Source organism: Lithobates pipiens, unplaced genomic scaffold (genome assembly GCF_037356315.1).
Source record: "Lithobates pipiens isolate NorthernLeopardFrog02 unplaced genomic scaffold, aLitPip1_a1.2 Scaffold_23, whole genome shotgun sequence".
NCBI classification, from domain to species: Eukaryota; Metazoa; Chordata; class Amphibia; order Anura; family Ranidae; genus Lithobates; species Lithobates pipiens.
In genome coordinates, this window is record NW_027507785.1 from 289,824,731 (window position 1) to 289,849,909 (window position 25,179).

At 43.8% G+C, this 25,179-nt stretch overlaps 1 protein-coding gene across 1 annotated transcript; it reads left to right on the forward strand.

The window, feature by feature from the left end:
- The first annotated feature begins 11,265 nt into the window (after positions 1–11,265).
- Positions 11,266–23,844, forward strand: PDZK1IP1 (PDZK1 interacting protein 1). Its single transcript, XM_077450298.1, has 4 exons — positions 11,266–11,431; positions 16,939–17,059; positions 21,781–21,861; positions 23,084–23,844. The coding sequence occupies exons 1-4, from the start codon at positions 11,368–11,370 to the stop codon at positions 23,163–23,165; spliced, it is 348 nt and encodes a 115-aa protein (XP_077306424.1). The 5' UTR covers positions 11,266–11,367; the 3' UTR covers positions 23,166–23,844.
- Positions 23,845–25,179: the final 1,335 nt, after the last annotated feature.

Sequence of the window (25,179 nt, forward strand, 5' to 3'; positions counted from 1 at the left end):
GCTCAACTCATAACTAAGACGTATGCCCCTTTCATTGTTATTCAAGGATTCCAAAAAATTCCTCAAATCTCCCTCTTGGCCATTCCAAAGGAGGAGGATGTCATCTATATACCTGGCCCACAATCCAATCTGAGGTATACTGTGGGCATAGATGACATCCTCCTCCCACTTAGCCATAAAGAGATTAGCTAAGCTGGGGGCATATTTAGCCCCCATAGCTACACCCATGGTCTGTCTGTAGTACTGGCTCCCAAACCAAAAGTAGTTATGGGAAGCCGCAAACTGCAGGAGAGACATGAGGAAAGATACCTGCTGGGTAGAAAGCCTAGGATCTCTATCTAGATAGGAATGAACTGCCGCAAATCCCAGGTTATGCGGAATGCTCGTATACAGGGAGGCCACATCTGCCGTGACCATCCATGTATCGGGCCCCGCAGACAGATTTTCTAGAAGGTTAATGACATGCCTTGTGTCCTTAACATAAGAGGGGGTCTTTTGGACCAAAGGCTGTAAATATGAATCAATGTATCTGCCCACCCGGGAAGTGATGGAATCAATACCACTAATGATGGGTCTTCCCGGGGGGCAGACAGGGTTCTTGTGTATTTTTGGCAGATAGTACAGGATCGGTGTACGTGGAGCCCTAGGGATCAAGAAATGGCTCTCTTTATTATTCAAAAAACCCGCTACCTGCCCTGCCCTAATTAACTTATCCAATTCCTTTGTATAGGTGAATTTTGGATCAGAGGGTAATTTGATGTAAGTATTGGTATCACCCAAAATTTTATTGATTTCAGCCTCATAATCAACCCGATCCAATACTACAATGGCGCCGCCCTTGTCGGCTGGCCTAATGACAAGATCTTTATTCTCACAAAGAGAGTCCAAGCCTTCTTGCAATTCCCTTTTCATTTTACATCTTTTCACTTCTAATGCGTCTAAGTCTCTTAAGACGACATCGCCAAAAACACGTAATGCGGCAGGAAGAGTACCGGGAGGATTAAAAAGTGAGGCGTTAGCCAGGCCCGAGTGTACAACCTGCGGAACTTCATTATTTGATGTATTCAGATTATATGTGTTAGATGATCCCATCATATATCTTTTAATATTGATCTTCCTCACAAACTTATGTACATCCATATAAGTTTGGAATTTATTTAATTTAGCTGGGGGTACATACTTTAAACCTTTATCAAGAATTAGTTGTTCTGACTCTGACAAAGTTTTTGAGCTCAAATTAAAGATACCCTTACCAATTACATTCTGGGCCTTTTTAATTGTTCGGGCTCTCCTCCCCCCTCTGGTTCCTCTCCTCTTTCTCCCAATCTTTTGATGCCTTGTGTGGGTTTGGGAAAACCCCAACTGGTGGGTGCATTTAGGCCCAAAGGGCCTTCAACCAGTTGTTCATTAGTAGGAACCCGATAGGGTTTAGTTCTTAAAGGTTCCTGGACTGGGACAAAGGAGGCTTGCGGATTGCCATCGGTCACAGGGGCGTTGAGGTCACTTAGTGGAAAGAAGGAGTTCCCAGTAGGAATGCCATAATCCCACTCAGAATATCCTCCCATATTATAATATGGAGAGGGATTGTGATCCCAATAATTACCCCCCTGTGAGTTCCACCCATCATGATGGTTGTTGGGGGGACCTCTTCCTCTTACATTTGGATATTGTACCCAACCTCTCCCTCGAGGTGGATAGTTCGTATTGTGAGGGAGTGTATAATCAACATTCCCGTTCACATGGCTATTATATGGTCTCGGTGTACCAAAAGGTCTAAATTGGCCCAGAGGGGGAAGTGAACCCCTATTACTACCCCGTCCTCTCCGAGGGGAAGGGTATGTATGATTAGTAGTATTGGACTGAACTTTATTCGTAGATTGAGGTCGCTTTTGGTTGGACGGTTGTGAGGATGGCCCGGGTTGTAAAACTGCATCAACCGTAGGGCCCACTATCTGTGTGGAACCCACTTCCATACATTCCTGTGTAGGGCCCACTTCCAACAATTTTTTTTGCCACTCGAAGACAATATTATTGTTATAATCAGCTAGATCCCTATTGTATTTTTTCTTCTTTTTGGCCCTTTGGTCTCTATCCTCTTTTTCAAGAATCTTTAAAAGGTTCTGCGATTTTTCTTGATAATCTATACTTCCTTTAACTGGAAATAGCTTAGTCTGAATTTCTTTTATTTCATCATCCAATTTTGATAATTTAGAGGTTTTCCTACCAACCAAAAATTTTAAAAAAGAGACCCCTGCCTCATTAAAATATTTAAACCATTCCTCTAAATGTGTGTCACCTTTCTGAGGTGCTACCTCCCACCTCAAACTCCTGGGAACCATTGCGTGTCTAATATAAGTTTCCAGATACGCAATGTCCCATTTGGTATGGTTTTCGGAGATCATGAGGTTTTTTAATCTCATGAAACTTCCTCCCAAATCATCCTCATCATCTCTATAGAGTTCGAATATTCCATCAATGTTCACCACCTTAGTGGCTCTAAAGTCAAAAATATCCATAGAGAATGTATAAAAGAGCCCAATGAAGGCTATTAGTAACCCGGCAGCAGTAAAAGTATCAGAACAGTACAAATGGAAAAAATTATACCGCGCTGGGGAAAAAAACGTGAAAACAAATAAAATGAACTATATATAAAGCAGGCAGCAGCAATGAATGTGATATAACACCCAACAGAAATGCAGAAATAAAAAACTGCGCCAACCATATACTTAATTAAATAACAGGAAAATAGTGTCAGAATATGTGAGTAATTATCATTAAATGATTATAGCAATCAAATAAACACCTTAAGTGCATAAAAAACACAACAATACATAAGGGAATGAAAATATCACAAACAAAAATCCAATCATAAAAAGTTCATATGTGAGTCCAGATAGGCGTTTGTGACACCGCAGTGATTCAACACAATCCAAAAGCGCATAAAGTGCCCGTCACCGTATATTGAATGCGCTTACCAGAAAATAAGTAAGTTAGGGCGTTTGTATATAGTCGATGGGTCCCATCAAAAGATATCCTCCTTTTTAGTGGGTCAGCTCTCCATCTCCTAATAGTACTCTCCAGATATTAATCTACTCCGTGGTCCCAATAGGGAGCTCAGTAATCTCCAAAAAAGAAAGGAACTAACATGGCATAATATCGTAGGGACAATTTATTGAGAGAAAAAAGTAGCACACTTACATGTGGATAGAAAAAACACAGCGTATAGAAACAGTACATAAAAAGCCGGCCGGCAAACAGGAGCCCGTCCTCCTCTCCTACAACGTGGTGGCGTCACTGCGTGCCTTCCCAGACGCGTTTCGTCATACCTGACGTTGTCAATGGGGAACGGGCAGCGCAGTGACGCTCCGCCTAATAAAGATAATGAAGCGTACCAAGCCTCGTTCTGGGATGCGGGACTAGGTCGTGATACGCCATTATAGGTAATGGCAAATAGCCCTAAAACAGGCACAGTCTGTCCGCTGCTAATAATGCAACGAAACAGCTTGTAATATAAATCACTAACATCCTAAGCAATAGTAATATCGTTAGGATGTGTCTAATGGTCAAGAACGAAAAAAGGCTTGCACAGAGTAAAAATGACATTAAGTTAAAACCCATGCATGTTAGTGCGCCGCAGGTGCAAAATAAATGTTGCATCAGCCCCGCACCCCCTCCCGATATATAAAAAGAAAGAAAACCTGAACATAAAAGAAGTTGACCTAATAATGAAATAAGCAGCATCTTGTCCTTTAAAGGAATCAGTGCAAAAAACATAATGAATGTCATATGTCCAGCCTCTATATATTAATGGTCACCAAAAATTATAAGTAGCAAAAAATCGCATTAATTAAAGGATCTTTTTACTATATATTGGCCAGAGAAGAATACTATTGGAAATGTTCCATGCGTATAGATTTAACAAAATAATCGCATGAAATTAATCCATGCGTATAAATAGAACCCCATAATCGCATAGGGACAATATCACGATTTATATCCAAGAATCTATCAGAAAAAAAGAGATCCAAAAATCCAAAACTGGAAAAATTAAAAAAATATAGAATAAAAAATAAAAAATATACAATATAAAATATATAATATATAATATATAATATATAAAAAATAGAAAATGGAAAATGAATATGTATGCATGTGTAATGAAAGTTTCTTACATATCTAAATTCTATAGCCCAGTCCAACTTCTCAAAACCGGCAAGGCCAAAAACCATACAATAATACATATGAGAGACCAATTTAACCCATATGGTACAGAAAAAATATATATATATACATAGATGGAACACCCAACCCAAATACCTGAAGTGAAAAATGAAAATGAATTAGGAATTGTCAATGAAGGCATTGACATCAGTGTCAATATTAAGTCCAAAAGGGACATAGGTTTTAAGGCGATAGACCCAAGACATCTCAAGTTTTGAAATTTCCCTCACTAAAGAGCTACCCCGCCAGTGAGGCTTGTATTTGTCAATCCCCAAAAAAAGGGTCTTAGAGGGGTCTTTATTGTGGAATCTCAAGTAGTGCTTAGACACAGAGTGGTTGGGAAAACCAATGATGATGTTAGTTATGTGTTCATTGAGTCTCACCTGTAGGGGGCGTTTTGTGCGTCCCACATATTGCAACCCGCAAGGGCATTGCAACATATAGACCACTCCCGTGGTGACACATGTAATGCACGGTTTGATACTATGGTCTAATCCAGTGGCCGTACTCCGAAAAGTGGTGGTCCGTCTCTGATGGCAGGAATTCAAAGAACAGACCCTACATTTTCCGCATTTATAAAATCCGGTAAGTTGATCGAAAAAACCCCTACCCCTAGTGGGAGGGTCAACAACGTTTGGTGCTAGACGGTTACGTACTGACGATGCCCCTCTAAACACCACTTGAGGTTTCTCACTGATCACATTTTTCAATGTGGCATCGCTACTGACAATGTGCCAATGTTTGTTTATCAATTTTTTTATACTCTTCTGTTGAAGAGAGTAAGTAGTTATAAAGGGGACTTTTCCCTGGAAATCATTTACACGTGGACCCCTTTCAACCAACAGATCACCACGATCAATGTTGGTCACTTCATTGAGGGTCTTAGTCAAGAACTCTTGTTGGTATCCCTTTTCTAAAAATCTAGAGGTAAGTACTTCAGCCTGTACCCGAAATTCTTCTACTCTAGAGCAATTTCGTCTCAGTCTGATATATTGACTTTTAGGGACTGCTCTAAGCCAGGGAATATGATGGCAACTATCAATAGGAATGAAAGAATTCCTATCCGTGTCTTTAAAGAATGTCGAAGTGACAAAACGATCTTCTACCACTGAAATATTCAGGTCCAGAAAATTGATTCTTACCTGGCTCAACTCATAACTAAGACGTATGCCCCTTTCATTGTTATTCAAGGATTCCAAAAAATTCCTCAAATCTCCCTCTTGGCCATTCCAAAGGAGGAGGATGTCATCTATATACCTGGCCCACAATCCAATCTGAGGTATACTGTGGGCATAGATGACATCCTCCTCCCACTTAGCCATAAAGAGATTAGCTAAGCTGGGGGCATATTTAGCCCCCATAGCTACACCCATGGTCTGTCTGTAGTACTGGCTCCCAAACCAAAAGTAGTTATGGGAAGCCGCAAACTGCAGGAGAGACATGAGGAAAGATACCTGCTGGGTAGAAAGCCTAGGATCTCTATCTAGATAGGAATGAACTGCCGCAAATCCCAGGTTATGCGGAATGCTCGTATACTTCTTATGGCTTTCTTTCAGCAATGGCTTTCTTCTTGCCACTCTTCCATAAAGACCAGATTTGTGGAGTGCATGACTAATAGTTGTCTTGTGGACAGATTCTCCTACCTGAGCTGTGGATTAAGGATGAGCTCAGGCGTGTTCGCATGGTCCACGTACAGAGCCCGCCAAGAAGTCGGCACAGCGCTGCGCTAATCACAAACAGTGAGACATTGCCCCGATGCGCGGCTACAGAGATCGGGCAATGTCTCACTGCCTGTGATTAGCGATGTGCCGACTTCATGGTGGGCTCTGCACATGGACCATGCGAACACACCTGAGCCTATCCCAACTGTGGATCTCTGCAGCTCCTCCAGAGTTATCATGGGCCTCTTGGCTGCTCCTCTGATTAATCCTCTCCTTGCCCGCTCTGTGAGTTTAGGTGGACGGCCATGTCTTAGTAGGTTTACAGTTGTGCCATACTCTTTCCATTTTAAGATGATGGATTGAACAGTTCTTTGTGAGATATTCAAAGCTTGGGGTCATTTTTTTTTTATACCCTAACCCTGCTTTAAACTTCTCCACAACTTTATCCCTGACCTGTCTGGTGTGTTCCTTGGCCTTCATGGTGCGGTTCTCTAACAAACTTCGGAGGGCTTCACAGAACAGCTGTATTTATACTGAGATTAAATTACACACAAGTTAACGCTGTTTACTAATTAGTGACTTCTGAAGGCAATTAGTTCCACTAGATTTTAGTTAGGGGTATAAGAGTAAAGGGGGCTGAATACAAATGCACGCCACACTTTTCACATATTTATTTTTAAAAAAATTGGAAAACCATCTATCATTTTCCTTCTGCATCCCACTTATGTGCCACTTTGTGTTGATCTATAACAGGGGTGGCCCGCGGAGCCCTCTGATGTGGCCCGCGACCTCCTGCTCTGGGATGGTGGTTTGACAAGCCCAGATCGCAGGTTGCCGACCCACCATCCCAGTAGACATGTGCATTCATTTTCGTCCGAATGCATTTTCGTCCGAATTTCAGCTATTTTTGTTTTCCTTTTGACAAACGATAACGAAAGCACAGAATCCGAAAAACGAAAGATCCGACATAAATAAATGCTTTATTTTCGTTTTCATTGTTACAACAGTTCGATATAGAACAGGAGATTCGATGTGACTCTGACAATAACAATCTTTCTATAGAACCTGTGGTCGAATGTGCCTAACCTTACCTCTATTAGTCCAAGATTATATAGAGAAAATATTCGACAGAGAAAAAAGATTTGACAGAGAGAAAAGATTCTGCAAGTTACTGTCCTAAAAGGTGTTTGGGGACCGGGTCCTGCCCCAGGGGACATGGATCAATGCAAAAAAAAGTTTTAAAAACGGCCGTTTTTTCGGGAGCAGTGATTTTAATAATGATTAAAGTGAAACAATAAAAGTGTAATATTCCTTTAAATTTCGTAGGGGGGGGGGTGTCTATAGTATGCCTGTGAAGGGGCTCATGTTTCCGGTGCTTAGAACTGTCCCTGCACAAAGTGTCATTTATGCAGGAAAAAAAGTCCTTTAAAATCACTCGCAGCTATTATGAATTGTCGGCTCCGTAATACAGAGAACACTCATTGAAAGTCATTGATAAAAAAATAAATAAAAAAAAAATAAAAAAATAAAAAGCGTGGGGGTCCCCCAAATTCAATTACCAGGCCCTTCAAGTCTGGTATGGATATTAAGGGGAACCCTGCCTCAAATTTAAGAAAAAAATTGAAGTGGGTTTCCCCCTAAATATCCATACCAGACCCTTCAGGTCTGGTATGGATATTAAGGGGAACCCCGCGTCAAATGTAAAAAAAAATTGACGTGGGGGTCCCCCTAAAAATCCATACCAGACCCTTTATCCGAGCACGCAACCTGGCAGGCCGCAGGAAAAGAGGGGGGGATGAGAGAGCGGCCCCCCCTCCCTCCTGAACCGTAGCAGGCCACATGCCCTCAACATTGGGAGGATGCTTTGGAGGTCTGTGACCCCTCAAAGCACCTTGTCCCCATGTTGAGGACAAGGGCCTCATCCCCACAACCCTGGATGGTGGTTGTGGGGGTCTGCGGGCGGGGGGCTTATCAGAATCTGGAAGCCCCCTTTAACAAGGGGACCCCCAGATCCCGGCCCCCCCTGTTTGAAATGGTAAGGGGGTACAAAAGTACCCCTACCATTTCACAAAGAAAGTGTAAAAAATAGTTAAATAAGACAAACACACTTTTGAAAAATTCCTTTATTAAAAATAAAAAAATAAATTAAAAAAAGATTCCAGCGGTGGTAATCCACTCTTGCTATCCAGCGACGGACGATCATCTCTCCAGCGATGGCTGATCTGAATCAGCGCAGCGAATCCATCCTTCTTCTGTCTACACGGAGGAGACACTGCAGGGATTCCGGAGGCCTGACGTTTCTTATATACGGAGGGCAGGGCCACCCGTCACCTGACCCCGTCTCCCTCTGACGCAAGGGGAAACCCGGGGTTCCCTGTGACGTATGGGTGACCCCGCACCCCTCTGATGTAACACAGGCAGGTTTCCGTTACATCAGAGGGGGGCGGGTCACCCATACGTCACGGGGAACCCCGGGTTTCCCCTTGCGTCAGAGGGGGCGGGGTCAGGTGACGGGAGGCCCCACCCTCCGTATATAAGAAACGTTAGGCCGCCGGAATCCCTGCAGTGTTTCCTCCATGGAGACAGAAGAAGGATGCTGCGCTGATTCAGATGAGCCATCGCTGGACCCCGGAGAGATGATCGTCCGTCGCTGGATAGCAAGAGTGGATTAGCACCGCTGATCTTTTTTTAATTTTTTTTTATTTTTAATAAAGGAATTTTTCAAAAGTGCGTTTTTCTTATTTAACTATTTTTTACACTTTCTTTGTGAAATGGTAGGGGTATTTTTGTACCCCCTTACCATTTCAAACGGGGGGGGGGCCGGGATCTGGGGGTCTCCTTGTTAAAGGGGGCTTCCAGATTCTGATAAGCCCCCCGCCCGCAGACCCTCACAACCACCGGCCAGGGTTGTGGGGATGAGGCCCTTGTCCTCATCAACATGGGGACAAGGTGCTTTGAGGGGTCACAGACCCCCAAAGCATCCTCCCAATGTTGAGGGCATGTGGCCTGCTACGGTTCAGGAGGGAGGGGGGCCGCTTTCTCGTCCCCCCTCTTTTCCTGCGGCCTGCCAGGTTGCGTGCTAGGATATTTTTTAAAGGATTTTTTTTTAAATTTGACACGGGGTTCCCCTTAATATCCATACCAGACCTGAAGGGTCTGGTTATGGATATTTAGGGGGAACCCCACGTCATTTTTTTTCTTAAATTTGAGGCAGGGTTCCCCTTAATATCCATACCAGACCTGAAGGGCCTGGTAATTGAATTTGGGGGACCCCCACGCTTTTTTATTTATTTATTTATTTTTTTATCAATGACTTTCAATGAGTGTTCTCTGTATTACGGAGCCGACAATTCATAATAGCTGCGAGTGATTTTAAAGGACTTTTTTTCCTGCATAAATGACACTTTGTGCAGGGACAGTTCTAAGCACCAGAAACATGAGCCCCTTCACAGGCATACTATAGACACCCCCTCCCCCCCCTACGAAATTTAAAGGAATATTACACTTTTATTGTTTCACTTTAATCTTTAAAACTTTTTTTTAGCATTGATACATGTCCCCTGGGGCAGGACCTGGGTCCCCAAACACTTTTTAGGACAGTAACTTGCAAATTAATCTTTAAAATTAGCACTTTAGATTTTGAACGTTGGAGTCCCATAGACTTTAATAGGGTTCTAAAGTATGCTATATACTAGCTCCGTCTAATCGTCTAATCTTCTTTATACATTCGACAGACACCATAAGCCTTCAAAGACAGATTCGACTGTAATTCATGTAGATTTTCGGACGAATGCAATTTTTGAACGAAAAACGAAATAAATAAAAACGAATTTCGGGAGTAACTAAATAAATTAAGTTTTCGGACGAAAACGAAATTCCGAAACGAAATATTTGACTCTGCACATGTCTACATCCCAGAGCATCAGTGTTGTGAATGAAGCTGACGGTAGAGAAAGTAAAAAGCTGCAAAGCAGAGCCATATAGGCTGATGCTTCCTGTATAGCGCCAGCTCCTGTCACAATCGATACCAAAGGCACTCTGCCTGGGACAGCAAAAGCCGGGGAAAACTGAATGGAAGACTGTTATTAAAGGTGTGTTTGTTACTGAAATCAGTGTATATATGGGCATATCTGCTCTTCAGTGGTTACAAGGCTGCTGTTAAACTAATCCTGCACCTGCGGATTACCTGCACTGAGCCATAGACTTCTGTTGTAACCTGTGGGTTTGGGGTGCTTTTCAGAAAGTGCACTATAGCATTAGGATATAATAGAAGTCTATGGCAAAGTGGCATCTAACCTGCAGGAAAGCCACAGGTGCGCATGGCGCATCAGTGTGAAAGCAGCCTTAGGACCCAATCAGACCCTTTATTCACCTCTTACCTTCAATCCGATAAGCTAAAAAAAAAAAAAAAAACAGAAGGGGAACCGTCCCATTCCGTCAGATTGAATTGGAGGGCTGTGTCCATATCCGTTCTGCATATGCAGCGTAGATACAGACCTGTCATCTGCCCATTACACTTATTTTGGTCCGCGACCGGTTACCAAGTCGCTTCGATTTCCCTCACTCATCAAAAGGTTGAGCACCCGTGGTCTACAACATAAACATCCCAAGAAAATACATTTAAGTTTTTGGTTGTAACATGACAAAATGTGGAAAATTTCAGTGAAGTATGAATACTTTCTCAAGGCACTGTACCAATCCAGAGTAAAAACATTTACAGTTGATGGTCAGCAAAATATTATGACCCAAGATAAATTTAATAAAAGTAATTTATTTTATTTTATATTTTTTATTATTTTATATCATTTTTTTTATATTATTTTATATTGAAGGGAAGCACCTTCGGTCAGGGGGCCAGGGCGATTGCTGCTTTTCCTTCTTACAAATCAAACAACATTCTCAGCCCTGCTCCTCTGCTGGACTACAAAACACCTTCCCCCTTATGTTATGAGGATGAGGAGATGTCCTGTACTTCAGCAGAGATGGACTGTACAGGACTGACAATGCTGTTGGGGATTTTGTTGCAGCAAAGACAACATTTTCATCATCAACCCCAACTGGGGAGCATGAAGGTTGTTGATGTGCAGATGTGCTGAGCAATGTTTTAGATCACCAGTGCAGGGTCTAATAACCCCAGCTGCAGAACACATAATAAAAATATTTAAAAAAAAGGACACACATCTTTTATGTTTTACGTAACCTGACTGTAGAAATGGAAGCTTCAACTAATAAGGTTGTGTCCTCAATTGTCCCAGCTGGTTTAGTCTTAATCCAGCCCTTTATTTCCTTTTACCTGTCATCAGGGCTAAATTCTCTATAGACACGGGTGCCAGGCCCCTCCCAAAAGCCAAGAGGTAAGAGGTGTTTCCAAATTGCAGACAGGTTTACCATTAACTGCTCTGGAATTCTTCCTGGTTTTCGAGTTCTGTATTGATGTGATTCTAATTTCCCTATCCACATAGGAGACGGTACACTCTGGAAGACCATGCTGTCCCCAAAGCTCGCCTTTCTCCTCCTGCTCTCCCTGGGGCACGTTTCCTGCCAGTCAGGTAAGTCCTATTTAGGTATATAATAGGCAACTATTATTTTTCGGTTTAATTACAGCTGCAAAGTTTATTATGTGACTTTCGTTAGACTATAACTTGTCTGTTTTATCTTTTTAACAGCTGATTTCTTGTACTAAATAATTTTGTCATTTTGAATAATTTTGTGCTAAACTTTATCTAACCAAATTCTGAAAAAAAATCTTGAGGGAGAGGAACCAATAATTAAGAAAAAAATAATTTACAAATAAGAAGCTGCTGCCATCACAAAGTATATCTTTACCTCCTTTCCTTGCGATGGATAGTAGGTAGTATGTTGGTGGAGCACTGGACCCAGGGCACGGACAAGGGGTGGGCAGGAGGGGCAGCTGCCCTGGGTACTGTAGTATCATGTGAGGTTGGTTGGGGGCACTGCAAGGACGTTGGGCAGAGGGCATTTGTAATGGGATGGAGAATTTGTGGGGGTGGCAGGGGATATAAATTGTCCTAGGAAGGGAAATTTTGGGAAGTGTGCTAGGAGTGGTGATTTGAAGAGGTTTGTGTTGGGATGGGGGAATTATGCTAGAAAAGATAAAATGGTAGGGGGAGGGGAATTGTGCTGGGGGGGGGATTATTTTTTCTTTGGGGGGGTATTTGTGCTAGGAAGGGAAATTTAGGGAGGAGACACCGGGAAGGATATAGCACTTCAAAGGCTACCAAACAAAAAATTCAATTTGGGGGGTGATATGTGCTAGGAAGGGGAATTGGAGAGGGGGAGGGAATTTATGCTCAGAAGGGAAATTTAAGGCATAGAGGATTTGTACTAAGAGGGTGGGGCAGTTTTGATTTGTGCTGGGGGCATATGGGAAATGAGAAAATGTGAGCTGGGGGGTTGGGCAAAGATTTGCGCTGGGAAGGGGATTTCAGTAGGATGCAGATTTATATTGGAATGAGGGGGAATTTATGCTTGGGGGTAAGCATGCAGATTAGCTCTTTGTTTTTTTTTTGGGGTGGGGGTGCAATTTTTGGTGACACATAATGCTCATATCACTGTTTTAAATGCTGGACAACCATTTTATGCGGTTTTGGCACAACCTTACACACTTAAATGAGACGCATGCCACATGCTGTTTGATTTTGGCCAGGCCATGTGTACATCCCTGAGTGGCTGCATGCCCTTCTTTGGGTGGGTGGGCAGTAAAACCCCCTTCTTTTACCACCCACCAGGCAAACCCATGTGAACAAACCCAAAGGGCTGGTTCACACCAGACCTTGCATTGCAGCGCAGCATCTGTTGTGCAGTGAAAACTGAGTGAGACCAGAGCTGCATGCACACCATCGTAATGAAGTGGTGTGAAATGGGTACAAAGGAGACAGGGCATTTTGCCTTGTCCATGCGGTGGGACTGCGCTGGAATAGCCAACCAACACAATCCCACCACATCTGGTGTGAATCTACCCACAGAGATGTAGAGGGACTCTGAGCGCAGAAACCGTGTAAGAGGTGGCATCTGGAATAAGCATAAATGTATATTTTTAGTTAGAACTTGTTGTCCAATCTTCTTACTGTTTGTTATTGGCATATAAGCCCTGATGGAGTGTTGAGCCTCTGAAACGTGTTGGCTTTTGTGTGACCACTTTACTGGACTTACAGCACTCTTTCTTTCTACTTCTCCTTTCCTTGCAAAGAGAGAGCAGAAAAGTTTTTGGTGCGGAACTTTTTTACCCATGCCCATTCACTCAGTCTGATGTCCTATGAGATGAAGTCATTGTTCAGCTGACCATTTTCCACCGACTCCTTCAGATTTCAATTGAATTGAGTGCCCACAGAGCCAACCATGACTCAAATTTCAAATTTCCCATTCAACCGGAATTGGCCAAAATTCAATATGTGTATAGCCAGCTTAGACGAAAATACTCTGGGCTCTGAAATCCCAACGTTCCGTTTGTGGCCAATAAGAGATTCCTGCGACCTATCTTCCTGAACTAGGAGTATTCGGAGAGGATTCAGTTGGAAACTGATCTTGTAAAGAAATGTGAAAAAAATTCTACAGGACATTTAGTACGGGAGTCTCTAGTAAACAGAATCAGTTGTGTAACAAGGCAGACAAAGGCATCATTGTTCCTTATTGTTTGCCAAAGCAGTTGGATGTGGATGTACACTCATGTTGAGTTTTTTTATAAATTTTTTATTTTGTTTGCTTGGATGGATATATATAGAATAATAAAAGGGCTGATTATACATCGTTTTCTTGGAGAAAATACTGCTGAAGACTCCCTCCAGTGCCGGCCGTGTGATCAGTCTCTGACCATCTACCGTCTCTGATGGTCTCATGTCTGCCGTCTCTGACCATCCCGCGTCTCTGACCATCTCGCGTCTCATGTCTGCCGTCTCATGTCTGCCGTCTCATGTCTGCCGTCTCATGTCTGCCGTCTCATGTCTGCCGTCTCATGTCTGCCGTCTCTGATCATCTCTGACCATCTCCCGTCTCATGTCTGCCGTCTCTGACCATCTCCCGTCTCATGTCTGCCCTCTCTGACCATCTCCCGTCTCATGTCTGCCCTCTCTGACCATCTCCCGTCTCATGTCTGCCCTCTCTGACCATCTCCCGTCTCATGTCTGCCCTCTCTGACCATCTCCCGTCTCATGTCTGCCCTCTCTGACCATCTCCCGTCTCATGTCTGCCCTCTCTGACCATCTCCCGTCTCATGTCTGCCCTCTCTGACCATCTCCCGTCTCATGTCTGCCCTCTCTGACCATCTCCCGTCTCATGTCTGCCCTCTCTGACCATCTCCCGTCTCATGTCTGCCCTCTCTGACCATCTCCCGTCTCATGTCTGCCCTCTCTGACCATCTCCCGTCTCATGTCTGCCCTCTCTGACCATCTCATGTCTCATGTCTGCCCTCTCTGACCATCTCCCGTCTCATGTCTGCCCTCTCTGACCATCTCCCGTCTCATGTCTGCCCTCTCTGACCATCTCATGTCTGCCCTCTCTGACCATCTCCCGTCTCATGTCTGCCCTCTCTGACCATCTCCCGTCTCATGTCTGCCCTCTCTGACCATCTGCCGTCTCATGTCTGCCCTCTCTGACCATCTGCCGTCTCATGTCTGCCCTCTCTGACCATCTGCCGTCTCATGTCTGCCCTCTCTGACCATCTGCCGTCTCATGTCTGCCCTCTCTGACCATCTCCCGTCTCATGTCTGCCCTCTCTGACCATCTCCCGTCTCATGTCTGCCCTCTCTGACCATCTCCCGTCTCATGTCTGCCCTCTCTGACCATCTCCCGTCTCATGTCTGCCCTCTCTGACCATCTCCCGTCTCATGTCTGCCCTCTCTGACCATCTCCCGTCTCATGTCTGCCCTCTCTGACCATCTCATGTCTGCCCTCTCTGACCATCTCCCGTCTCATGTCTGCCCTCTCTGACCATCTCCCGTCTCATGTCTGCCCTCTCTGACCATCTCCCGTCTCATGTCTGCCCTCTCTGACCATCTCCCGTCTCATGTCTGCCCTCTCTGACCATCTCCCGTCTCATGTCTGCCCTCTCTGACCATCTGCCGTCTCATGTCTGCCCTCTCTGACCATCTGCCGTCTCATGTCTGCCCTCTCTGACCATCTGCCGTCTCATGTCTGCCCTCTCTGACCATCTGCCGTCTCATGTCTGCCCTCTCTGACCATCTGCCGTCTCATGTCTGCCCTCTCTGACCATCTGCCGTCTCATGTCTGCCCTCTCTGACCATCTGCCGTCTCATGTCTGCCCTCTCTGACCATCTGCCGTCTCATGTCTGCCCTCTCTGACCATCTGCCGTCTCATGTGTGCAGTCTCTGACCATCTCCCATCTCTGGCCATCTCCCATCTCTGACCATCTCCCGTTTCATGTCTGCCATCTCTGACCATCTCCCGTCTCGTGTCTGCAGTCTCTGACCGTCTCACGTCTGCAGTCTCTGACCATCTATGTCACCACAGTGATTCACATCAATTAAGTGCACTGCCACCTTATTAAGAAAAACGTGCTTACCAGAAAGCAAGCAAAACAGATGTGTGGCTATAGCCCAGCCAAGGCCTTGTACTTGCACAGATGCTCGTATGGAGTGTTGGCCACAGGATGGATCGCTGTGCAAAGTCTCACACACTTAGCAAACGCTGTGGAGACCATTCACGTCTCATTCAGAAGAGGACCCAGAAAGAAAAACTGGCCATAGTGTAATACTGTCTCTCTTTATTAGATAAAAAAAAAGCATTGCACTTACATAGGTTTTAATTTCGCATGGATAAAGAGCCAGCCGGCTAACAACAAGCGTCTGTCCTCTGGGTTACGAACAGCGTGGTGACGTCAACACGTACCCATCTGACGCGTTTCGTCATAAAGTGACGTCATCTTGGGGAAAGTCTACTGTGTCATGTCTGCCGTCTCTGACCATCACCTATATCATGTCTGCAGTCTGAACATCTCCTGTCTCATGTCTGAAGTCTCTGACCATCTCTTGTACCATGCCAATCTGTTATCTCTGATAATGAATATTCACTGAATTTGGGGGAGGGGGGTTGGGTTGTGTCTCTTTTAAACCCACCATAAGAAGTGATTTGCCCACCACTGATTTAAAGTTCCAGTGTCTATTTTATGGAGTGTGCAGAATCCCGTCCCCCTTTCTCCACAGCTCTGCCCCCTGCACAGGCTATGTACACTAAAGCACAGAAATGCTGTCACTGCTACCTCTACAAAGTCATATCTGGGTTTTCTAAAGATTTTAGGTGCACACAATGTGAATGTATATATTTTTTTTTTTGTGCCTATTGAGGAATAATTCAGATTTATGATTTGACTGCACACTGTGAGCGTCACTATGTGCATTAGAAACTGCAGTCAGACAGTATCCCCTCATTTCCTGGCTGGATGTGGTCCATCATCATCTACCCCTTTTCTTCCCCGACCCTACTGTCCCTGGACTGCCTAAAGGCTGAATGGAAAAAAAAAATCTTAGAGTGTATGGCCAGCTTAAATGTAATAGGTCAGGTTTTTATTACCTCTTATAGTTCACAGAGCTCCCACTGACAATGTCATCTGCTTTCCTCTCCAGAAGGACGTTATCTACCACCTGGATTGTGCAGGCTCGCAGATGACACAATTGAGTAATTCCTGGCACCTGTGCAGTTCTTGGCTGTGTTCTCAAATGTTTGACACAGATCAGCCCCTGCTACAGCCTCTCACCTTCTGACTTGCTGCAAAGCTGTCATCTCACACCTGTGGGCTGCTAAAATGTGGTCAAAGCATCTTTGCATTGGGATCACCTGCTCAGTTGCAGCGAAAGAAAGGTTATTTTAGGAGAGGGGTGGGGGCACAGGGGAAAAGTGTACTAGTCCTTCAAAAAAATTATATTACAACATCTATATTAGGATAACAGTAACCTGCTGGATCCTAGTGGGGCAGCCAGGTGCGGAAAATTACAGCCAGGATGAAAATCAGAGAGTGTTTTCACAACCTGTTTTCATTATTGCCAGTAATACCTTAACAGCCTGTAAATGGTTGCTTTACAGGAGGAAATAAAGAGGTGAGGAAGATTCCTCAGTGGGGCAACGGCCTCATAGCAGTGACAGTCTTCCTCTTCCTTGTCCTCATCTTCTACGTGGCCAACATATTTTGGAACAAAAGATCAAAGTAAGTTGTTTTGTCTTAATTTCAGCTTTAAAAACAAAAACAGTTTCGTGCACAAATGAAATACACATACACTATATTGTCAAAAGTATTGGGACACGCACACAAATTTTAATGGCGTCTTAGTCTGTAGGGTTTAATATTGAGTTGGCCCACCCTTTGCAGCTATAACAGCTTCAGCTCTTCTGAGAAGGCTGTCCACAAGGTTTAGGAGTGTGTCTATGGGAATGTTTGAACATTCTTCCAGATTAGCGCATTTGTGAGGTCAGGCACTGATGTAGATGAGAAGGCCTGGCTCGCAGTCTCCGCTCTAATTCATCCTAAAGGTGTTCTATTGGGTTGAGATCAGGACTCTGTGCAGGCCAGTCAAGTTTCTCCACCCCAAACTCACTCATCCATGTCTTTATGGGCCTTGATTTGTGCACTGGTGCGCAGTTATGTTGGAACAGGAAGGGGCCATCCCTAAACTGTTCCACAAAGTTGGGAGCATGAAATTCTCCAAAATGTCTTGGTATGCTGACACCTTAAGAGTTCCTTTCACTGGAACTAAGGGGCCACCCCCTTCGTGAAATTGTCCAAAATGTCTTGGTATGCTGATGGCTTAAGATTTCCCTTCACTGGAACTAAAGGGCCAAGCTCAAGTCCAGAAAAACAACCCCACACCATAATCCCCCCTCCACCAAATGATTTGGACCAGTGCACAAAGCAAAGTCCATAAAGACATGGATGAGCGAGTTTGGGGTAGAGGAAATTGACTGGCCTGCACAGAGTCCTGACTTCAACCTAATAGAACACCTTTGGCTTGCCCAAGCTGTCTCTTGTCCTTTTTTTACAATTTTTGTGAAATGTTAGGGGTACAATGTACCCCATTACCAATTCACATAGGGGGAGGCCAGGATCTTATTAAAGGGGCTTCCAGTTTCCGATAAGCCCCCACAACCACAGGGCAAGGGTTGTGGGGATGAGGCCCTTGTCCCCATGTGCTTTGGGGTCTGACCCCAAAGCACCCTCCCCACGTTGAGGGTATGTGGCCTGGTACGGTTCAGGGGGGCGCTCTTATCCCTCCCCCCTCTTTTCCTGCGGGCTGCCATGTTGCATGCTCGGATAAGGGTCTGGTATGGATTTTGGGGAGGGGGGGGGGGGTCACCTACGCCATTTTTTTTTTTTTTTTTTTGGCACAGGTTTCCCCTTAATTTCCATATTAGACCTGAAGGGCCTGGTATGGATTCTAGGGGGACCCCCACACAATTTTTTTTTCATTTTGGTTCAGGGTTCCCCTTAACCACTTAAGCCCCGGACCATTTGGCTGGCCAAAGACCAGACCACTTTTTGTGATTCGGCACTGCGGCGCTTTAACTGACAATTGCGTGGTCATGCGACATGGCTCACAAACAAAATTGTCATACTTTTTTTTTTCCCCCCCAAATAGAGCTTTATTTTGGTGGTATTTGATCACCTCTGCGTTTTTTATTTTTTGCGCTATAAGCAGACAATTTTGAAAAAAACACATTATTTTTTAACTTTTTGCTATAATAAATATCCCCCAAAAATCTATAAAAAACATTTTTTTTTCTCAGTTTAGGCTGATGCGTATTCTTCTACATATTTTTGGTAAAAAAAAATCGCAATAAGTGTTTATTGATTGGTTTTTGCACAAGTTATAGCGTCTACCAAATAGGGGATAGATTTATGGCATTTTTATTATTTTTTTATTTATTTTTTTACTAGTAATGGTGGTGACCAGTGATTTTTTTTTTATTTTTTGTCGTGACTGCGACATTATGGCGGACACGTCGAACAATTTTGACACATTTTTGGGACCATTGGCATTAATACATTGATCAGTGCGATTAAAAATGTCACTGGCAGTGAAGGGGTTAACACTAGGAGGCATGGGAGGGGTTAATGTGTATCCTATTTTGTGTTCTAACTGAAGGGGGGATGAGACTGTGCAGGGAAACTAACAGATCGCTGTTCATACACTGTATGGACAGACGATCTGACAGTTCCCTGCTCAGAGAACCGGAAACCGCGTTTCTCCGCGTGCCGCGAGCGATCGCGGGAGCCCGGTGGTGATGGAGACTGCCGGGCACTCGCATGGCCGTTTATGTTACCGATGTAACATGACAGCGATTTGCACAGCACAACTGCGGCAGCTGGTTGGCATGCGGTTAATTTTTCATACCAGATTCAAAGGGCCTGGTAATGGAACGGGGGGGGGGGCATGCGCTTTTTTTAATGAGTTTTATCTATATTGCTGTGACCCGACAATTCATTACAGCCGCGATCAGTTTTAAATGACAATTTTTGCTTTTAGAAATGTAATTTTTCTGCGATACTGTTCTAAACATGGGGGAAAAATGCGCCACTTTACAGGCATACTATAGACACCCCCCCGGCACGATATTGAAAGGAATATTTAATATTTATTGTTTCACTTTAAGAATTTAAAAAATCACTGCTCCCGTTTAAAAAAATAAAATAAAAAATTGCATTGATACATGTCCCCTGGGGCAGGACCCAGGTCCCCAAACACTTTTTATGACCATAACTTGCATTTAAGCCTTTAAAATTATCACTTTTGATTTTTCATGTTAGCTTCCCATTCTGCCGTTCCGGCGGCTTTGAAATTTGCTGTGAACACCACATATTTTTCGCTGTTCAGCAAACACCCGGTGTTCGAGACGAACATCTGGCTCATCCCTACTCTCCATCCAATGTGACAGAGTTTGAGCCATTTTGCAAATAGGAACGGGTAAAAATGTCCCTCTCTAGATGTGCAAAACTGGTAGAGACATCCCCAAAAAGACTTGCAGCTGTAATTGAAGTGAAAGGAGGTTCTACATAGTATTGACTCCGGGGACACCATACAAATACACACCACACTTTTCACATATTTGTAAAAAATGTTGAAAATAATTTATTGTTTTCCTTCCACTTCACAATTATGTGCCACTTTGTGTTGGTCTATCACATAAAATGCCAATAAAATACATTTACATTTTTGGTTGTAACATGACAAAATGTGGAAAATTTCACAGGGTATAAATACTTTTTCAAGGCACTTCCAAACATTTGTGCAGTCAGTGTCATATTATTCATTCAGTATCAGTGAAGTTTGGAAGGAGTGTTCCTTTCAGCTAATTGCTTGCAACATAGAAAAACAAAGGCTTAAGTGAGCCATGCATAGTTTACTTAGTGGAATAGAAGGATTGCGCAATGTAAGGTACATGTACAATGCAAAGTGGTTACACCGACGCAGGCACACTCCACCCTCATAACTCATCTGTCTTCACTAGCCGGCCTGCATCCGTAAATAAATAACTGAGGGCAGAGGACACCTTGGTGGGTGAAAAGAAATTCATGGACCACAGATCATTGATGTAACCTGCTGTCCCAAAAAAAGAGGATGCCATTGTTGGCCTTCTCCTAAAAATATAGTTATCTGGCTATTATGCTTATCCAGGGGTGTGCTGCTAATAAGGAAAAGTGAGGTGACCGTCTCAGGGAGCACTTTTTGGGGGGTCAGCATGGGCAGGGCTGCAGTTGGAAATCACAGGGCCCCATACAGCCTACCTGACAGCCCCCCTCCGGCCAGAAGTGACTGAGGGCATAGATTTATCAGTTCCTTACTTGGCAGCCTCAGCACAGTTTACTATGCTTCAGTGATGAATGGACAAAGGTATGATTGGTAACAATCACTCTCTGTGTTCATTCAGGAAAGCAAGGGGCCAATAAATGATATAATTACCAACCCCTTCCCCTGCTCTCCATACTGAGACATCCCCTTGTGTGCCCACAGTAGCTGCTGGAGGAGAGAAGCCTGTAGTACTGTGAAGGAAAGGGGCACACAGGGGGGTGCCCGGACAGCAGATGGAAGGAGTGCATGTGCTAGAACCACTCCCTTGCAGTGCAGACGGAGGGAGAAGCTGGCAGCATTGCCGAGGAAGGCAGAAGAGGATCGGTGTCTGCAATAAGACAGTACAGCCGGACCTCCTGCTCAGTAGGTGACTGAGCCCCCTATTTGAACTTATAGGGTCCAAGCCTAGTACAGGAGAGCTGGCAGTGTTATTTGGGCTGGTTCTTAGCCCTTGTACACACGGTCGGACATTCCGACAACAAAATCCATCAGATTTTGTCAGACGGATTTTGTCCAAAACTTGTGTTGCATACACACGGTCGGACAAAGTTGTCGGAAAATCCGATCGTACGTAACGTGATGATGTTATTTCGTTACAACGGGACTACGTTCAGGCTAGTAGCCAATAGCTTTGGTCTAGGAATTTGATCTGAGCATGCATGGCACTTTGTCTGATCGGAATTCTCTACACACAATCGGACAAAGTCCGATCGGATCATGTTGTCGGAAAGTTTTATAGCCCAGCTCTAAAACTTTGTCCGTCGGATATTCCGATGGAAACAGTCCGATAGAGCCCACACAGTCGGATTATCTGACAACATGGTCCGATCGGACATTTTCCGTCAGAATGTCTGACCGTGTGTACAAGGGCTAAGGATGCTGATGGATGGGCCACATAGCTTTATTGGTTACTATGGTGCAGGCAGCTGCCTGAACCATAACAACCAATGATGCTGTACAACCACTTTAATATACATTGATTCAAACCACTGTCAAGTACTGGGAAGTCATTTGTCATCCGATATCTTCTGCAGATGGCAGCTCTTTGTTCTGAATGGCGTATGTGTATTTTGTTTTCCTCTAGGTCTAACCTTGAGTCAGTCGCTATGGGAAAATTTGATGATGGGGCTATTTTCAATGGCAGCGCTGGGCATTATGTTAAAAGGTAAGTGTAGAAATCTTTACTGTATGTTAAAGCTGAACTGCCGGCACAATAACTTCCATGTAAACATATTCCTTAATAACCACAAGGGATATAATTCTGTGGGTAGATGCAGCTGCAGTAAACGCTCAGTCAAGTTGCAGAAACCAGAACTGTATTGAATCTGAAGTTCAGTAATGCACAACAAACTCGGCGGGAAGACAACCGACTGGGAGCACTCACAGGACATACAGCGATAAGTAGCAGCATTTTTATCTTCAGATTTACCAAAACCATGTAGTGCAAGGGCCTGCCTGATTGCATACAAATTGAAACTCTTAAGGGTTGGCCTCATATTATATGGTTTTGGTAAATCCGAAGACAAAAATCTGCAGAACATCTAATAGTGTGTATGGGGACTTAGGGGTGCCAGCAGCACCTATCTTGGGCGGAATGTGGCCTGGCTGGTCTGTAACCAAGTGGGGAGGCTTCCAGGAAGGATGTCATGTCCCTTTACTTTCCCTACTCATCTGGACCCCTCCCTGACGCCAAGCACTGTCCCTGACTCTAGCCAAATGCGAAATGAGCACCAAACCCCAGAGCCAGGGTCTTAAATAGACTCTTCCTGACCCAGTATGGACGCCAAAGTCACATGGGGTGCCAACATCCAATCAGATGTTGCCTCTCTGTGACCGAGGAAATCATAGAGGAGCTAGTTTCCTCACGACTTCCTTTTCCACCTGCATTGCTGCTGCAGATTTGCACCACCTGCAGTGGAGAAATAGACTGCATTGGCCTCCAAGTCCACATACTGTGCTGCAAACACCTTTTGCATTACCTTGTGAAAGTAGCAGAGACCTCATCATTGTGCGGTACATAGCCTTTACAAAGAACTAAGCTATGGGAGGGACCCCACTATATGCTGACTGTAGAAAGCTACAGGAGGGGCAGAGACCAGACCAGTAACTCTGCACAAGGAGAGAGGTCAGGACTGGACTCCAGAGACCGATCATCAGTCTCCATTCCCCAGGCAGACACTGTGAAGGATCATATAACAGTGGACTACAGTTAGCAAATAAAGGTCTTGGGGATTGTTTAAAAAATACTTAGTATAGGCAGGTGGTGATTTATGGATTGGAGGGTGGCATTTTTACCATGACGTAGACTTGTTGCTAAACTGACGAGTATCTTTCATCTAGCAAAGAGCCTGTTCTTCATATTCTGATTATTTTACAATTTATTTCAGATCCAGTGATGATGAACAAGTTCAGCATGCTTATGAAAACCCAATAAAAGTCACAGATAATGAACTTTCTACACCTATGTAACTAAGGCTCGGTATTGCCCATCACCTAGATGAAATAAAGACTTTTCACCATGGAAAGTGACATGGAGACATAATTATCGAATTAATAGAATCAAACATCTCATCCCTCGGGAGAACATATTTCTATGGATGGATTCTGCTGGATCACTTATGAGTCCTGGCGTTATGTCTTGATCCAACAAGAGTACATATCCTAACTATTATGGAAATTCTGGATCTAGATCAGCCTTTCTCAACCTTTTTAACACGGAGGAACCCTTGAAATAACTTTCCAGTCTCCGGCAACCCCCATTAAAAATTACTGTATCTACAGCCCATAGTGCATTAGCAGAATGGTCACTGGAAACAATGCTCCTTATATTGGGGGTCACTGAGAAGAATCTCCATTTACAGATAGCTAAAAAAAAGATCAATAGTGTCAGTGCTTACTTATCCGAGAGGCAGAAATTGCTCAAAGATTCCACTAATGCTGGGGGACAATTTTTGCACAGTTTGTTTTTGTAATTTAACAATTTAATAAAATAGTACTTTGTATATAGACCCAAAACCACGGCTTTTTGTCACTTGAGTAACCACTTTTTTTAAGGCTGTCTACTTGGGTGTCCCTATTGTGTGCAGTTGATGCTTGTGACAACACCATATAGGTGTGTGATAAATTGGGTGAATATACTTATAAATAATACGTGTTGCCTTTTATGTTATTGTTTTCTTTCAAAGAACTCCTAGCAACCTCTGGAGAACCCTAGGGTTCCATGGTTGGTAATGGCTTAATTAGACCACATCACAGGAGTCTAACTATCAGGTCTGGATTATTTACAATTTTACTAAATATATAATCAAAGGGACCTCTCTTGGATCCTCTGAATAATGCCGTGTACACACAATTGGACTTTCCATCAGGAAATGTTGGATGTGAGTTTGTTGTCTGAAAGTTTGACCGTGTGTATGCTCCATCGAACATTTGTTGTTGGACTTTCCGCCAACAAAGGTTGGCTAGCAGGTTCTCAAATTTTCCGCTAACAAAACTTTGTTGTTGGAACTTTCAGATCGTGTGTACGCAAGTCCGATAAAAACAAACAAAAGTTCACGCATCAAGTACGAGCCGGAAGCGCTCAGTCTTGTAAAACTAGCATTCGTAATGGAGCTATCACTTGACTATTGAACTTCCTTTTTATCGGCTCGCCGCACGTCTTGTATGTCATATTTTTGGCCAACATTTGTGTGATTGTGTGTATGCATGACAAGTTGGAGCCAACAAAATTCCATAATTTTGTTGTCAGAAAGTCCGATCGTGTGTACGAGGCATTAAAGTTGCAGCCGTGAAGTTTTGGTAGAGAAAGTCATGAAATACCCTTCCACAATTCAGGAATAATTTTACCGGCAATGTTTGCGGTGTGTGTTATTGGCCTATGGTATTTTAAATGTTTGGAACTTTGAAAAACTTTTTTATTGCTTTGGGATATAATACAAAGGACACTGCACTATTAGTCTAGGAAATCAAAGCTGCAGACACCACAATTGGCAAACTATTGTGCAACAGTAAATTTAGTACAAATGCTGCACTATGTAAATATGATAAGTGCTTGATAAGTGCTTATCACTGTCAAGCTAGGTGAACCATATACATAAATGTGCATAATCTAAATAAAAAACATTGACAAATACTTAGTACATTCTCCATAAAGGGCAACGTGCATACAAAAATAAAAAGTGATGTTTGACTATTCTAGTCCAAATATAATAAGTCCACTTAATACATCAAAGTATTACTTATTAAAATCATTGTGGATGACACTAACATCCATGTACAAGTCACCAAGAAGTGATTGCCTGCCACCAAAGGAGGGTAAATACGCTTACCAGAGACCGTGGACTCAGATGCCAACTGCACTGAGTCAAATTAGCTGAAATAGGCATATATCTCCAGAGGGATGATCCATGGGGCAGCTCCAGGAGTCTCACACCTTATCGCTATGGCAGGGGCACCACTCTCTTGGTTACATCATTCATCCATG